The 15,410-nt window shown below is 55.5% G+C and overlaps 4 protein-coding genes across 5 annotated transcripts; 1 reads left to right on the top strand and 3 right to left on the bottom strand.

Annotated features, from left to right (window-relative positions):
* Positions 1-546: 546 nt before the first annotated feature.
* LST1 (leukocyte specific transcript 1) lies at positions 547-1,974 on the bottom strand. The gene is made up of 4 exons (XM_025990604.2): positions 1,888-1,974; positions 1,414-1,515; positions 1,219-1,241; positions 547-772 (listed from the first exon to the last, which is right to left on the bottom strand). The coding sequence occupies exons 1-4, from the start codon at positions 1,913-1,915 to the stop codon at positions 638-640; spliced, it is 288 nt and encodes a 95-aa protein (XP_025846389.2). The 5' UTR covers positions 1,916-1,974; the 3' UTR covers positions 547-637.
* A 3,175-nt stretch (positions 1,975-5,149) lies between these two features.
* LTB (lymphotoxin beta) lies at positions 5,150-7,377 on the top strand. Of its 2 annotated transcripts, XM_025990408.2 has the most exons (4): positions 5,157-5,714; positions 6,131-6,182; positions 6,362-6,433; positions 6,829-7,377. In XM_025990408.2, the coding sequence occupies exons 1-4, from the start codon at positions 5,550-5,552 to the stop codon at positions 7,281-7,283; spliced, it is 744 nt and encodes a 247-aa protein (XP_025846193.1). In that variant the 5' UTR covers positions 5,157-5,549; the 3' UTR covers positions 7,284-7,377. The 2 variants fall into 2 exon arrangements, with proteins under 2 accessions (XP_072583568.1, XP_025846193.1); XM_072727467.1 differs by lacking the exons at positions 6,131-6,182; positions 6,829-7,377 and having other exon boundaries at positions 5,150-5,714.
* A 2,278-nt stretch (positions 7,378-9,655) lies between these two features.
* On the bottom strand, positions 9,656-12,363 carry TNF (tumor necrosis factor). Its single transcript, XM_025990650.2, has 4 exons — positions 11,992-12,363; positions 11,407-11,452; positions 11,185-11,232; positions 9,656-10,886 (listed from the first exon to the last, which is right to left on the bottom strand). Exons 1-4 carry the CDS (start codon positions 12,175-12,177, stop codon positions 10,465-10,467), a joined length of 702 nt encoding a protein of 233 aa, XP_025846435.1. The 5' UTR covers positions 12,178-12,363; the 3' UTR covers positions 9,656-10,464.
* A 1,351-nt stretch (positions 12,364-13,714) lies between these two features.
* On the bottom strand, positions 13,715-15,410 carry LTA (lymphotoxin alpha). The gene is made up of 3 exons (XM_025990649.2): positions 15,170-15,410; positions 14,979-15,084; positions 13,715-14,735 (listed from the first exon to the last, which is right to left on the bottom strand). Exons 1-3 carry the CDS (start codon positions 15,263-15,265, stop codon positions 14,323-14,325), a joined length of 615 nt encoding a protein of 204 aa, XP_025846434.1. The 5' UTR covers positions 15,266-15,410; the 3' UTR covers positions 13,715-14,322.

The raw sequence follows: 15,410 nt of genomic DNA, 5'->3' as shown, positions 1-15,410 counted from the left end.
TTTATTTATTCATGAGAGACAGAGAGAGAGGCAGAGACACAGGCAGGAGAAGCAGGCTCCACGCATGGAGCCCAATGTGGGACTCTATCCTGGAACCCCAGGATCATGCCCTGGGCCAAAGGCAGACGCTCAATGGCTGAGCCACCCAGGTGTCCCAAGCGTCCCCTGACTCTTTACTCTCCCCTCACCAAGCCTGGCCTGGAAAGGTCCAGGGAGCAAGCTTCCCAGCAGCCATACCTGGAGCCCCCTCCCATCACCATCCCAGTGCTCAACACTTCTACCTCTTTGGGCATGGAGACTGAGTCTCCTGAGGAATGGGGGCATCAGATCTGGTGAGTCCTATGTGTCAACCCCCACTCCAGCCAGGCCCATATGTGTACTCTTTCTGGCCTCCAGGAGAGTTTGGGCCCCTCAACACCGGTCTTTGCCGAAGGAATCACTCCTGGGCCACCGAATGGGTGGGGAGATAAGTTGCTTAGGTTTTGACGGTGGTGCTGTTTGGTGGGATGGAGCTGAATTGGACTGAGAAGCCTGAGACACAGAAGGTGGCGAGATCATGGTTTTTACTGCATGGACCACAGGGTCCTCCTGGGTTCAGGGAGGCGGCTGGGGGAGCTCGGGGGGGGGGGGGGGGGGCTTAGTTTTTGGCGATGCAGGCATATTCAGTGCCGGGGTCCTCCTTGGAGCCTTCCCTGTGGCTGAGGTCGGGTCCCTCACGGCAGGGCACGGGCAGCAGAGATGCGTAGTGGAGCTCTTGCTCTGAGAGCTGGGCCTGGGGCCAGGGACAAGGTGCTGCTGGGAGGTGGTTGGAGGAGCCCCCTGGGCCGGCCCTTCCCGCCTTCCCGCAGGCTGCTGCCCAGCCCAGTGCGCCTCCCGGCCCGCCTCGGCCCGCCTAAGGCCCCGCTCTCTTCCCTCCTCGCCTCTTCTCCCCGCAGCTCCAGCTCCAGCTCCGTGGCCCTTCTCTCCCTCCCGTTCTCTAGCCCACTCTTTCTCTCTCACTCTCTCTGCTTCTCTGTCTCTCTGACTCTGTCTCCTCTCTCTTGCCCCCTTTTCCTTTCTCTACACCAGTTCTCTCTGCTCTTCTCTCTTATGTCCCTCTGTCTGCCTCTTCCTCTCCGCGCCTCCGCCTTTCATGGCCCTGCTTTCCCTCCCGTGTCGCCTCGCCTCGCGGGCCCTCAGCCCGTCCTGCCACCGTCGCCACCTCTGGTCCGGACTCACCCAGCTCCTCTCCAGCCTCCTCACTGGAAGAAAAGAAGAAGCTCAGCAGGCCGGCACCCCCTGCCCCCCCACCCCGCCCCAGCCCAGAGGGTGTTTCTTCACTTGCACTCTCGTCTCCGGGGCGGGTGGGATGGGATGGGACAGGGACTTCTGTGAAGGGGGGGCGGGGCGAATGAGGGTAAAGGTGGGGCTCACCTTTCCGATGAAGCCGACACAGACAGGCGGACAGAATGAGCACGGCCAGGAGCAGGAGCCCCCCCAGCCCCAAGCTCCCGCCATATAGGTAAGGGCATAAACCTGCAGGGAAGGGGAGACCCGTTTGTCCCTCTGGCTTCCCCCATCCTCCTGCTCATCCTCCTGCTCAGCCTTGGGTGTCTCAGCAACCCCCCCAACAGTTTAGAGGCAGAGAAACATGCTGGGATTCTTCAACCTGGATTGGGTTACCTCACCTCTACCGGAGGTGCCCATCTCTCATGGGTTACCTCAGGCCTAGGACCTCAGGCCTACGCATGACGACCGCTCACCCCTTGAAGGCTTCCCACTGCCATCCCTGCTGTCTCTGGGTCTCCCCACAGAGGTCCCTTGCCCACCTGCTATGTGTAAAAGTACACATACACTGCCTCTTAGCCTCTGTCCCCACCACCCTCCCTGGGCAGAGGGTTTCCTTACCCTCTCTCCATTTCTCACAAGCTGTCATTAGGTCCAGCACTGAAGACTGACCCGGAGGTCAGGAAATGTAGCCCTGCTCTGCTCAGCTAAGTGGCCTGGGCCACATCACGTGCCTCAAGTTCCTCATGTGTAAGACGTGGGGCCCTCCATTACAACTGTCCCAAGGCTGAGGAGCCCCACTAATGTGCCAACCCTGATCTGGGCGCTTTCCATTAGTCACTGCTAATCCCCACAACATAGGGTATCAAAAGGTGCCCCTTTTGCCTGATGAGGAACCCGAACTCGAGTCCAGACTCTTATAAGCAGGTCCAGCCCAGAAATGGCACAAGTGGCCTTGAACCCCAGAATCTAGAGCACACCCCCCTTCCTCTGCCCTAGACTGACGAGGTGGTTCATAGGGGCCTCTCCAGCACTGGGTAGTTCTAGGTTCTGGTGAGGGGCTGATGGAGGAGGAACACGGTTTCCAGTATACATGTGGACTAGTGAAAAGTGGGGAGGGTGGTATCCAGTGCTACCTGGCAGCTGGGGCCACCCCTCAGCCAGAGCCACTGAGGAGAGCAGGGCCCCACTTGGCTGGTGTGGAGAGCCACTTCCCACGGGCAGACCCTGCAAGGGCTGAAGTGTGGCATGGAGGAGCGTGTGGGCCCCATAACTTCCCCTCAGGCACTTCCTGCCCTGCAACCACTGGTTCCTGTTTGAGGGCAAAGAGGGGATTGCTGACTTCATGCCACCAGAGCCAGCTGCACTGACCAGGGTCTGGCAACTGGGACGCTCCTAGGTTCAGGAGGAATTGTGGGGTGTGTGTGTGGACTGGGGAGCAGAAACACAGGTGGAGAGGAGGGCCTGAGATAGACATGAGAGGAAGTGGGAGCAGAAGTAGATTGTATTTAATTCTTTGGGGAGCAGAGACAGAGGCTGGACAGCAGGTGCCTCCAGGGCTCAGGGAACCTCAAAAGCCATACTCTCTTCCCTCATCTTAGCTTCACTGTGGGGTGTGACTGCCCCCCCCCCCCCCATTTTCCCTACCAGGGTGCCTGCTCTCTCCCAGTTTATCCAAAGCTGTGGCCTGCGGGTAGAGACTCCAGACTGGCTAGAGCTGTCTGGGTGGAGAGGTGTTGCCACTTCAGACATTCTTGCCCCTCCTCTGGCTTTACCATCTCCCCCGGTCTGGATACCTCCCTAGCTTTGTCAGGAGAGGAAATTTGGCTTTGAAGGTTAAGGTTATGACATCTTTCCTTTCAGACTCCTAGGACCATAACCAAGCCTATAATCCCCCTCAGCTCCAGCCAGCCTGCTGAGCCTGCTAGTAGTCCGTGAGTGTATACCTTCTCTGGGTACCTTTCCTGATTAACTTTCCCTCAATTACCCCTCACACTGCATCCGCTGTGAGCTCATGATCCCAATGTATATGTGTAGACACACATCCAGGCTCCCACACCAGAATGGGAGCACTGGTAGTTTGGGGGTAACTTGCCTGGTGTTCTGAGGCTGTATCTAGCAGGGCACTTGACTGACTGATTGACGGACAGAGTCAGAGGCAGCCAGACTAGATGCATAGGAGTACCTCAGTACTGCTGAGAGTCTAGGACAGAAAGCTGATGACAAGTTGGGGTTGGGAAAGAAGTGTGGGCAATCTAGGTGGATTTCCTGTAGGAGGTAGCATTCTGATGTTGAGCACAAAAATAAAAGCCGTGATCTGAGAACTTCTGGACAGAAACCTGGATGAAGGCCTGTTAGTGGCACTGAGATAGAGAAGGAGATGGGTGCTGGAGTCCTTAAGGAGGGTGGAGACTAAAAAATAAAATAAAATAAAATAAAATAACAGGAGGGTGGAGACTGGAGAGCTCATGTTGAGGGAGGAGGTAAGGTGGATATCCATGCCTGCGTTCATATGCATGTGCATTTCCTCCTTCACATTCAAAAACTTTCTGGCATTTCTTCCCCCTCCCCCCATCCACAGTGTCCTCCATGTTGGACAGCAGGATAAGATTCAGGGTTTTATTTCCCCACACATTTTATTATTAAGATGTTCAAACAGAACAAAATTGAAATAATTTTACAGTGAACATATCCCTACCACCTATATTCTAAAATTGACAGTTTTCTATATTTGCTTTATCACATACCTATCAATCTATCTCATTTTTATGGATACCTTTCAAAGTTGCAGACATCAGTACACATCTTACCTCTAAACCTTTTACCATGCTTATCAGTGATTCAAATCCAGCTTTTATTTCCCCATTTCTTTTTTGGGGTTCTGAGGAAGTTAAGATTTACATACATTAAAATGTAAAAACTCAGGGTGTGTGTGTGTGTGTGTGTGTGTGTGTGTGTGTGTGTTTAACTGTCTTGTGGTCAAAGCTGTGGAGCCAGGGTTCAAATCCTGACCCTGCCACTACAGTGTGGCTTTCTATAAGTTCCTTTACCTCTCTGTACCTCAGTTTCTTCGTAGCGTTTTTGTCAGGATTAAAAGAATTACTATATATAAAGTGCATGGATTGGTGGCAAGCACATGCTACGTGCTATTTGTATAACAGCTACATTATTATTACTATTACCTAATTGCAGAGATGTTATTAAGAAGGGGACATGATCTGGGACCACCTCCAACTTCCTTGGACCTGGTCTTTCCTCCCTTCAACTCCCACTGCACTGTCTACCATACCATTCATTGCTGCTCTATTTTGCTTCCTCATTCATTCATTTGTCCTTCATTTATTCATAAACATGGATGGGGCCCACTTTAGACAGTGAAGCTCTTAGGAGTTGGGGCCATGCCCCCATAGCTCTCCTGTCTACACTCTGTGGAGCAAGAGAGGTAATACTCATTTCCATCACTCCTCAGTGAGTCAATAGTCAGTGGGGAGGCTGAGGCCCCTTTCACCTACTATTTCTGTGGATTGGCTTAACTCTGCTTCTCAGCAAGCTCTGGGCGTTAGGGGTGAGTGAGGGGATGGAAGGGGGCATCAATCCAGTGCAAGCATAAGTTCTTCTCAGGGACCCAGATATTCATCCCTCAAGACCTCAGTTTTTGTCCTCCTATTGCAGCGCTTGACCTCAAGGATGTGGATACAGCCCTCCCTCCAGCACCCATCACTGGGGTGTAGAAGAATGCAGACTGCCCTAGAAATGCAGTTGGGTGTTCTCCTCATGCAGCTTTCCTGCCTGCCTTTCTTTTTTTTTTTAAATTTTTTTTTTTAATTTTTATTTATTCATGATAGTCACAGATTGAGAGAGAGAGAGGCAGAGACACAGGCAGAGGGAGAAGCAGGCTCCATGCACCGGGAGCCTGATGTGGGATTCGATCCCGGGTCTCCAGGATCGCGCCCTGGGCCAAAGGCAAGCGCCAAACCACTGCGCCACCCAGGGATCCCCCTGCCTGCCTTTCTGTAAGCTATCATCCCTCCCTGCTGAGCCAGAAGATCTCTAAGGCCCCCTCCAGCTCTACCCTGCAGGCCTGTCTCTTCACCCCAACTCCTTCCCCAGTTCAGAGAACCCGACATCCACCTGCCCCGCCCCAGCTCTGGGTAAACAGGAAGCTGGGTGAGGGGAGCAGGGGTGTGGGGAAAGTCCCAACCAGGTGTGTGGGTCTATGGGGAGGGGGTGGCCCCACCCCTTAGGTATGAAAGCCCCCCTGCCCTGGCCCTAGCTCAGTTTCAATGGGGGCACTGTGGCTAGAGGGCTGGGGTAGGAGGCCCCAGGGGAAGGGCTGCCTCCTGCTGGCTGTGGCAGGAGCCACTTCCCTAGTGACCCTGCTGCTGGCTGTGCCTATCACTGTCTTGGCTGTGAGGGCCTTGGTGCCCCAGGAGCCAGGAGAAGGACTGGTGAGTAGATGCAGCAAGCCTTAGAAGGGCTGTATGCTAATGCCCACTTACCTCTCTCGATGCCTGGGGGTCTCTTGTGTCATCCTGCTCAGTTGGCTTGGCTGTGCCTGGTGGGGATGCCTTGTCTGTCTCTTTGCTGGTCCTCCTTCCATGTTCTGTGACGCTATTGTGTCCTGCTAGCTCCAAGCTCCTTCCTGCTTGTGTGGCTATCTCCTCTCCTCTTCCCATCACATCCTCAGCCCTCCATCTCTGACCAAGTCCATATGCCTCACTTGCTGGCCCTCTCAGGGAGATGTGTGCTGGGGATAGGACTGGTGGGAATAAACCCCAGGCCTGGAGCTTGAGTCTGCGATGGGAGGGGTGGGGCTGGCATCAGCTAAAACTGAACTTTGGGCACTGTGACCCCACCCGCTCAGGTAACCAGGACCGCTGACCCGGGGATGCAGGCCCAGGCCCAGCAGCGATTGGGTAAGAGCAGACCATCTTCCCCTCCCCTGCTCCAGCCTTTCAGGGATGCCCAGCTCCCATCTATCTGCACCCCGATGTACTCTTCCTCTGGAATCCCACCCGGGCACCCTGTCCTCTCAGGGGCACCACGCATGGATGACCACCCTGGCCCCCAATAGTGGACTCTTCCCCTCTTCCAGGGTCACAGGAGCTGCCAGACGAGGAAGCAGAAGCAGACTTCAGTTCCAGGCTCCCCGCCGCCCACCTCATAGGTAAGGACCTCATAGGTAGTCCAAGGGGGCCGGTTCTGCTCGTCACAGTTAGACTCCCTTTGCTCTGCTGTTGCGGGGCTCGGAGTGGGACCTGCATCACCCCCTGGGCCCTACAGCGCCCGCCTTCCCCTCCTCCCGCATCCCAGCCTCTCCCCTCCTGGAGCAGGAGCAGGCAAAAGGCGGCCTGGATCTCCGCGCTCCGCACCGCACCGCACCCGGGGCCCAGCCCCCTGCCCGCCGTCACTGCGGCGGGGGCACCCACGCGCTCTCGCGCCGGCCGCGGCCTGCAGGGGTACACGCCCGCGTCCTCTCCGCGGCACCCCGACGTCCCGGCCCGGCCCGGCCCGTTCCTCCAGGACGGCCGCCCGGGCGCCGACAGGCCCGTCTCTCCGCAGGCGCCTGGACCAAGGGGCAGGGGCTAGGCTGGGAGGCGAAGAAAGAAGAGGCGTTTCTGAGGAGCGGGGCGCTGTTCTCGGGCGCCGAGGGGCTGGCGCTGCCCCGGGACGGCCTCTACTACCTCTACTGCCACGTCGGCTACCGGGGCCGGGCGCCCCCTGCCGGCCGGGGCCCGCCCCACCCCCCGGTGACGCTGCGCAGCCGCCTGTTCCGCGCGGGGGGCGCCTACGGGCCGGGGTCTCCCGAGCTGCTGCTGGAGGGCGCGGAGACCGTCAGTCCGGCCCCAGACCCGGCCCGGGCGCGCGAGTACGGGCCGCTCTGGTACACGAGCGTGGGCTTCGGCGGCCTGGTACAGCTCCGGAGGGGCGAGCGCGTGTACGTCAACATCAGCCACCCCGACCTGGTGGACTACCGCAGGGGGAAGACCTTCTTCGGGGCGGTGATGGTGGGCTGAGGCCGGGGGCCCGGGCTGCCGGCGACCCCGTGGCCGGGGGAGGGGCAGGGGGCCGGCTGGGACCTGCGGGCGAGCCCCAAGAGAATAAAGTCCGTAAAGCTTTAGCGCTGCCGAACGCCGGTGCCGCGCTGCTCCCGTGTCTTGATTCAGGGCGCTACACAGGTGTCCTTACGGGCCCTTTTTCTGGTTGCTTGAAACAATTCGTGTCACTTCCTCTGGCCTCTGCCCTCTGAGAAGCCCATCTGCTCGGTTCCCACCCACCTCCTGCCTCTGAATGAACTTGCCCCAGCATTATTAGCCCAGTGCGAAGGTGGAAGAAGGGCGTCTCCTCAAACCCCGAAGCATCTCCAAGCACCTTCTTCTCAGAGCCACCCAGTCCTCCCCAGACCCCACACGGCAGGCTTTTCTCTGGCGTCCCTCTCATCAGAGAGCCGGATGGTGACAGGGGAAGGTTAGCAGCTTCCCCAGAGCAACAGGCTGGGGCAGAAGGAATGAAGCCCCGAGGGCCTAGCACTTCTTCCCTGCTGCCCAAAGGCCCCTTCAGCCACTACCCAGTCAACTGCCCTCCAAAGAAAAACTTAGAGCTCACTGGGTGTGAGGGAGGAGGTGGAAAGATAGGGGCTGGGTAAACCTGGAGAGGAAAGGGAGGAGGAAACTCTGGGACCACTGGGTGGTCCAGGGTGAGATGGAAAGTCCTCACCCCTCGTTCACACTTCAGGTCTGCTTTCCATATATCATTGGCAAGGGCGAGTAACAGCAGTCCCCTCACCCCATGCACCCCATGACCGACTTTCAGCTCTAGGCTGGAGGAGGCCCTATCTAGGTCACTCCAGTGAGCCATCCCACCCCTGCGTCATACCGCACAGTTTTCCCCTTCCTGCCAGAGCTGTCGGGCTTGAATCCAGTGGGGCTCCCACCCTCTGGATCTTCAACTGTGTCCAGAAGAATCAGGAATTCCTTTTTTTTTTTTTTAAAGATTTTGTTCATTTATTCATGAGAGAGAGAGAGAGAGAGAGAGAGAGGCAGAGACACAGGCAGAGGGAGAAGCAGGCTCCATGCAGGGAGCCCAACATGGGTCTCGATCTCGAGTCTCCGGGATCACGCCCTGGGCTGAAAGCAGCGCTAAACCACTGAGCCACCTGGTCTGCCCAGGAACTAGGAATTCCTGAGGAGAGAGGGCCCTTTTCTCTTTCCAGCCCATCTACCTCATGACCCTCCCCTCATATTCACCAAGAACATCTGTGAGAGCTGCTATGTGAGTCCTTCACCCGTGTCCTATTCCTGTTTCTGAATTTTCTTTCGTCTCCTCAATTCCACTCACTGAGAGATGGAAGCAGATAGAAAGTCAGAATTCACTGAGTGGTTACTATGCCAAGTGATATGCTAGGTGCTCAGATGTAGCTTGGGCCTTCTCTTCTTTTGTGGACCCATTTGCGGGATGTGTTTCTGTCTTTGGTGGGTAGATGAGGCTGAGTAACTGGTTCATGTTGTACAGTTAGGGCTGCTGGGGAGCCTAGGATCAGGCGATCTGAGTATCTGGGAGTCCTTTGGCTGTGATTCAGATGCCTGAGAATGTGGCCCTTCCCAGACTCTCCTACAGGCAGCAACAGCAGGAAAACTCACCTGAGCATTTCAGGTGCAGGACTTCCCCATTGGAATTCCCAGAGTTGGAAATTCCCACGCCCTGAGGGAGAGGTATTAGGTTCAGGCTTCAGTTTCCTGGGGGAGGGGCCTATTTGACAGGGCTTTGTTATACGTAGGGTCTCCTGAGCCTCAGTAGTCCTGTGAGTGGGGACCGTGTTCAGGGATCATTTATTTTGTATTTTTTTAAAAATACTTTATTTATTTATTCATGAGAGACATAGAGAGAGACAGAGAGAGGCAGAGACACAGGCAGAGGGAGAAGCAGACTCCATGCAGGGAGTCCAACACAGGACTCGATCCCAGGTCTCCAGGATCACGCCCTGGGCTGAAGGTAGCACTAAACCCCTGAGCCACCCAGGTGCCTAGGGATCATTTAAAAAATAAAAACAAAAACAAACTCTTCTCTGCATTTTTTATATGGATTCAGGGATTTAAAAAAAAAAACTTCATCTATTTGAGAGAGAGCACACACGTGTGAGTGAGCAGAGGGAGAGGCAGAGAGAGAGGAAGAGAAGCGGACTCCCTGCAGAGACATGGGGTTTGATCCCACCAGCCTGAGATCACAACCTGAGCCAAAAATCAGAAGTCAGAGGCTCAACCCACTGGATGAGCCACCTAGGCGCCCCAGGTTCAAGGATCTGAAGGCTTATAGAGAGAGGACTTCAGGGAGTGGCCTCCCACCCCGGAGGAGAGGAAGATTCAGAATTAATTCCAAGAAAGAGACTGTGTTTCTTTTTTAAGCACATTTTATTTCTCGCCACTGACCAGTAGGGCGATTACAGACATAACTCCCCTGGGGAGCAGAGGTTCCACGATGTAGCGACCGTCAGTCACCAAATCAGCATTGTTTAGATAACTCTATCAGATAAATATTTTTGAAAAACATTAGCAAAAGGAGGCACAGAGGCCAGGAGGCCAGGTGGGAACAGCCTAGAGTTCAGCTCCGTTTTCACAGAAAACATGTCTGAGCCAAGGCAGCCCCTACGTTTGGTCTTCCAGGACACCCCAACTTCCCAAATAAATACATCCATCAGTAAATAAATAAATAATAAATAAATAATAAATAATCACAAGTGCAAACATAAATAAGAAGAGCTGGCTCCACGTGGGAGTCACTGGGCTTTCCTTCTCAGGAAGAGTCTGGAAACATATGACGAAAGGGAGGTGTGAGATCCACTCATATCAGATTCTAGTTGAGATCTTCTCAAGGGTTGTTCTGAAGTGTTCTAGCCAGAACTGAAGGTTCCCTGACCCCCACATTCCAAGAATTCCAAGTTGCATTCAGGGATCCAAACCTGAGGTCTCCAGTGAGTGCTGGAAGCCCTGGTTTGAATTCTTGGTGGTGGCCAGTGCTGTGTCATGTCATCCGGGTCTCACATCCCTGGATCTTAGGTTTCTAAGTGTCGTTGTTTAAAGTTCTAAGCTTGAGGCCCAGCCCTGAGCCCTTAATTCTCTTTCTAAGCCCGAAGGGGGTGAGGGGTCAGAGGAAGTGAGTGATCAAAGGGTCGGTTTGGGCAAGAATGGACGTCCTACCCCCTTACAGGGCAATGATTCCAAAGTACACCTGCCCGGACTCGGCAAAGTCCAGATAGTTAGGCAGATTGATCTCAGCACTGAGTCGATCACCCTTCTCCAGTTGGAAGACCCCTCCCAGGTAGATGGGCTCGTACCAAGGCTTGGCCTCGGTCCCCTCTGGGGTCTCCCTTTGGCAAGGGCTCTTGATGGCAGAGAGTAGGTTGACCTTTGTCTGGTAGGAGACGGCGAAGCGGCTGATGGTGTGGGTGAGGAGCACATGGGTGGAAGGGCATCCTTGGCCCTTGAAGAGGACCTGGGAGTAGATGAGGTACAACCCATCTGACGGCACTATCAGCTGGTTGTCTTTCAGCTCCACGCCGTTGGCCAGGAGGGCATTGGCACGTCGGCTCAGCCACTGGAGCTGCCCCTCAGCTTCGGGGTTTGCTGGAGGGAAGAAGAGAAGGAGGGAGGGGTGAGTCAGTGTGACCCCGTCAATTCCACTCTCCACATCCTGGCCCTCGGGTTCTGCCCCCCCCCCCCACATCCGGTTCCTGTCCCCTCTGTCTTCCCACATACCATCTGGCCATGAGATTCTGAGTATCCGCCTCAAGGCCAGTGAGTCCCTCTCATACCATCTCTAAGGTCTGTTTACCCTCAGCCTGGGGTCAGCCCCCAAATCCTATCCCTCAATAGCCCATGTGCTTCCCCATTCCCCACCCAGTTGCATCCGCAGAGCTCTTACCTACAACATGAGCTACTGGCTTGTCACTTGGGGTTCGAGAAGATGATTCTGAGGAGGGAAGAGGAAAGAAAATGGTGAGATCCTTAAGCTTCCTGGAAAAGATCCCGCTACTTTGACCTCCATGCCTCCTCCCCTCAAACCAGGATCTCCCCCACTGCTTCTCTCCCAGGATTCACTCCCACACAAGGTCAGAATGAGGAGAGAGGCTTTGGAGATACTTACTGACTGTCTGGGCAAGAGGGCTGATTAGTTGGAGGCCATTTGGGAGCTGTTGGGGAGAAGAAGGAGGTTTAGCATCAGGGCAAGTCACCCCTAAAGGAGAAACAGCTTATGCAGCTCAGACTTTAGTTTTCTCTCCCATCCATCCATTGTCCATTCATCCATATCACAACACTTTCGCGGAGTGGCTTCCATGAGCCAGACACCTTCATCTTTCCTTATCTCTTTTCTCACATTTTTCCTTATCTCTCTCTCATATTGTCCATCTTTCTATCTCACCATCTTTATTCATATCACTTGTTCTGTTCCCATCTCTCTACCCACACCCCACATCTCTCCACACATCTCTCTTTACATATGTCTGTCTGCGTGCTCATTCATTCATCATTCATTCATTCATTCATTCATTCATTCAAGAAGCAATCCATGAGCATCTTCCATGTGCTCCTCGCTCTCCCTCTTCCATCTCTCCCCATATCTCCTTCTGCCTCCCCATCTTTCTCCACATTTTCCTCTCTCAATGGTCCCCACCAGCACCACCACCCTCCCTGGCAGGAGAATGAGCCAAGTCCTCCGTGGGGCACTTACCTCTTCCCTCTGGGGGCCGATCACTCCAAAGTGCAGCAGGCAGAAGAGTGTGGTGGCTCCTGCGACGAGGAGGAAGGAGAAGAGGCTGAGGCAGAAGCACCTTCTGGAGCCCGGGTGGCCCCCTGCCTTCTTGGGGAGAGGCTCCTCGGCCAGCTCCACGTCCCGGATCATGCTTTCAGTGCTCATGGTGTGCTTCTGAGAGGGGCTCAAGTCCAGTGGGAGACGGTAGAGCCCTGGGGCCGTGTGTATTAGAGGGAGAGAATCGTCTCGCTGCTTGTCTGGGGGGGCGTCGTCTGAGAAGTTATTTCCAGGGGCCTCTGGAGTTGCGTGCTCTCTCCCCGCTGGTCCCCTGGTGTCCTCGCTGAGGGAGCTCCTGCTGGCTGGGTGTGCAAACAGCTGCATTTATATACCCGCGGGGCCAGAGGAGGGCGGGGAAAGGCTCTCATTCAAGCAGCGGAAAACTTCCTTGGTGGAGAAACCCATGAGCTCATCTGGAGGAAGCGGTGGGGCCCTACACCTTCGGTCTCGGTTTCTTCTCCATCGTGGGGGCGGGGGTTTGGAAAGTTGGGGACACCCAGGCATCAAGGATACTTCCTACTCGCCCCCCTCGGATTCTGAGGGAGGCTTCCTGGGCCAGTCACTGCTGTGTACATTGTGTAGGACCCTGGAGACTGGACCCCAGTTTCCCTCTGCCCCCAATTCCCATTCCCTCCATTTTTTTTCTGAGGTTCAGGTCTGCAGCCTGTTTTCCTCTGATTTCCAGACTGGACTTGGTAGGTGTAGAGCCAGAAAGGTGCAAGGGGTGGGGCTTCAGAAAGCTGAGTCCTCGGTGGGGAGAGAGCTTGGAGGGGGAGCTATGCAGGGTCCTGACACGTGTGTTTGGGTCCCTGGGGGGGAAAAGGAGCAGCTTGAGAGAAGGGAGCATGAGGCTGGAGATGTGGATGGGGTCCCTGATGGGCTGGGGAGGGGCGGTAAATGCCAGGGACCCACCCGGGGCAGCCCCTGTGGGAGCGAAATCAAGCCTGGGAATTCACCCCACGAGGGCAGGCTTCTCCTTTCATTCTGACCGGGAACTGAGCAGTGCTGGCTTCAGTCTTGGCTTCCAAGGGACTCTGAGCCCTTGATTTTTGCATGAGCTCTCCTCTGTCAGAGCTCCTGTGTGTGGCCTTGTGTCCCAAAGAACTCCATGCCCCCAGATTTCTGGAGATAGCCCTAGCCGTCAGAGCCCCTCTGTGTGACAGTGACCATGTCTCCTAAAATGTCTCCCATGTTCCCCACCCCCCTAACCTGGGGGTCTCCCATTCCATAGGGCCCTTGCACAGCCATTCTTCCAGAGGGTCCCTGTGCCCAGCCTTCGGTGTGGTCGCTTCTCCCCAAAGGACTCCTGTAATCCCTTTTCCTCTGAGCCTCCACACTTAGCCGTCTGAGTCCACCGGGCCCTGACCTCCACTCCTGCAGACCTTGGGCTCTTATTTTTCCTTTCTCTTCCCAGCTTATCCTTCAGTTTCTCTGAGCAGTCTGGCTGCCTCACCCCTGTGATCCTGCCACACACCCCCACACCCCCGAGCTCCTTAGGCCCCTTCATCTCCTTGCAGCTCCACAGTTCCTGTCTCTTCTGAGGCCCCTGTCCCCCTTCCATTTATTTGAGACCAGGAAAATTCTCCCCTCCCAGACAGACAGACATAGACAGCGTTTCAGAGAAAAGAGGTTTATTGGGCTTCATTGAAGGTGCAGATGTCTCCTCATGGGGTGTCTAGTCAAGCAGTGGTTGGATCTGAAGAGTCCTTTGCTTCCTTCTAGAGCTCCCTGGTGTCTCAGACATGCTTGGTTTCTCTCTCACTGGGTTATCCTTATGCCGATGTTCTCTTGCTCTTCATCTCTTGGGCATATTTCTCTCTCTCTCTCTCTTCTGGTGGACTTCTATTATTCCCTTTCCTCCATTCTCCATAAATAAATAATTTAATTTTTTCCCCTTCATAAATAATCCCCCCTCCCCTGCCTTCTGTTATCCACCCAAGCTCCTCCTGGTGTCTGCCCCCTCCATGTCCAGGGCTAGGTCCTCCTTAGATTGGTAGGACAGTTGGAGAACTGGCAGGAATTTCTAGGCAGAACTCAAACTCCTCAGCCTAGCATTGGGGTATGCTGAAGGGAGGTATGGTCCCCTGGAGTGTCTTAGAATTCCTTCTTTGGAAGCTCCAGGTAACAGGAGCAGGGGAGACTTGAGGCTATTGGAAGGGTCAAAAGAGAGGCATGGTGACCCTTGAAGTGGTCATAATGGAGACAAAATGGGGAAAAGGTCTTGAAACCAATTTTTTTTTTTTCTGGATTTTTCTACAGAGCAAAGGCTCCAAAGAAGACACTACTGGGGCTGAGGAGTAGGTGGGAGATGCCATCGGTGTGAGTGGATAGCTGATCTCCCTGGGTAAGCAGGAACACAGCTCCCTGGTACACAGAGCGCACCCAAGGTCCCTGTGGCCCTGGGCACACAGACTTCTGAGCACTGAGGAGAGGCACATGGAAGGGGTACTGGGAGGAAAAGAGCTGGACCTCATGGGCCAGGTAGAGTGGGGTGGGGGTGGCCTTGGGGAAGCAGCCTTCCCCTGAAAAGACCACCTGGGAGTAGACAAAGTAGAGGCCACTGGTGGGGACCAGGAGGGAATTGTTGCTCAGAGAGAAGCCATGGCGGAGGAAGGCACGATCCGTGTTTGCTCTCCAGCGCAGCGAGTTCTGGATGCTGGGGTCTCCTAGGAGGAGACAGAGGAAACAGGAGGGGTCAAGAACCTGGGGTGTCAGCAGTCTTAAACCCTGAGGAAGTAGGTACTGGGCTGAGTTCCTGGGGGTGGCTGGGAGGACAGATGGGAGTGGGATACCTCTATGTGGGAGGGTGGGGGAAGTTAGGGGAGAAGTGCACTAGATGCTTGGTCCCTTGAAGGGGGTGTGGGAGGAGAGCTGGAAGCCACATGTCCAGAGCGCCAGGTGCTGTTTACCAATAAGATGAGCAGCAGGTTTGAGGGTGCCTTGTATGAAGTGCTTCTGAGGGTGCTGGTAGGCAGTCCGGGCAGCCGAGGGTGAGATGCCGACACCAGGAAACCCCTAGAGGACAAAAGGGTGGAGGGTGGCTTAAGGCCCAAAGTGTGGCTGGACGACCCCTGCAGCCCCCATTCTCCTGCTGCCTCACCTGGGCCCCAGGCGGCAGTCCCAGCAGCAGCCCCAGGAGGAGGAGGACGGGGGCGCTGCGCACCCTCAGGAGGTAGAGCCTTCCAGGTGGTGTCATGGGGAGAACCTGCAGGGAGAGAGCCGGTGAGTGGTGCGCGCCGCGCGGTGAGCGGGGCGGGGCTGGGGGGGCGGAGGACGGGCCTCCCGCGGGCGACAGAGCCCGGGAGAGACAGGGCAACAAGAGAAGGGAACAGGATGCAGTC

Source organism: Vulpes vulpes, chromosome 1, assembly GCF_048418805.1.
Source record: "Vulpes vulpes isolate BD-2025 chromosome 1, VulVul3, whole genome shotgun sequence".
NCBI classification, from domain to species: Eukaryota; Metazoa; Chordata; class Mammalia; order Carnivora; family Canidae; genus Vulpes; species Vulpes vulpes.
This window is presented reverse-complemented; position numbering and strand designations above follow the sequence as displayed.

Coding starts and splice junctions, on each gene's coding strand:
- LST1 (XM_025990604.2), bottom strand. CDS start 1,915: ATGACAGCTTGTGAGAAATGGAGAGAGG. Junction 1,516..1,887: donor TTGTGAGAAATGGAGAGAGG/GTAAGGAAACCC, acceptor CCTTCCCTGCAG/GTTTATGCCCTTACCTATAT. Junction 773..1,218: donor GGAGGCTGGAGAGGAGCTGG/GTGAGTCCGGAC, acceptor CCCTGGCCCCAG/GCCCAGCTCTCAGAGCAAGA.
- LTB (XM_025990408.2), top strand. CDS start 5,550: ATGGGGGCACTGTGGCTAGAGGGCTGGGGTAGGAGGCCCCAGGGGAAG. Junction 6,183..6,361: donor CCAGGCCCAGCAGCGATTGG/GTAAGAGCAGAC, acceptor CCCCTCTTCCAG/GGTCACAGGAGCTGCCAGAC. Junction 6,434..6,828: donor CCCCGCCGCCCACCTCATAG/GTAAGGACCTCA, acceptor GTCTCTCCGCAG/GCGCCTGGACCAAGGGGCAG.
- TNF (XM_025990650.2), bottom strand. CDS start 12,177: ATGAGCACTGAAAGCATGATCCGGGACGTGGAGCTGGCCGAGGAGCCT. Junction 11,453..11,991: donor TCGGCCCCCAGAGGGAAGAG/GTAAGTGCCCCA, acceptor TCTCCCCAACAG/CTCCCAAATGGCCTCCAACT. Junction 10,887..11,184: donor GCCAGTAGCTCATGTTGTAG/GTAAGAGCTCTG, acceptor TCTTCCCTCCAG/CAAACCCCGAAGCTGAGGGG.
- LTA (XM_025990649.2), bottom strand. CDS start 15,265: ATGACACCACCTGGAAGGCTCTACCTCCTGAGGGTGCGCAGCGCCCCC. Junction 15,085..15,169: donor GACTGCCGCCTGGGGCCCAG/GTGAGGCAGCAG, acceptor TTTGTCCTCTAG/GGGTTTCCTGGTGTCGGCAT. Junction 14,736..14,978: donor ACCTGCTGCTCATCTTATTG/GTAAACAGCACC, acceptor GTCTCCTCCTAG/GAGACCCCAGCATCCAGAAC.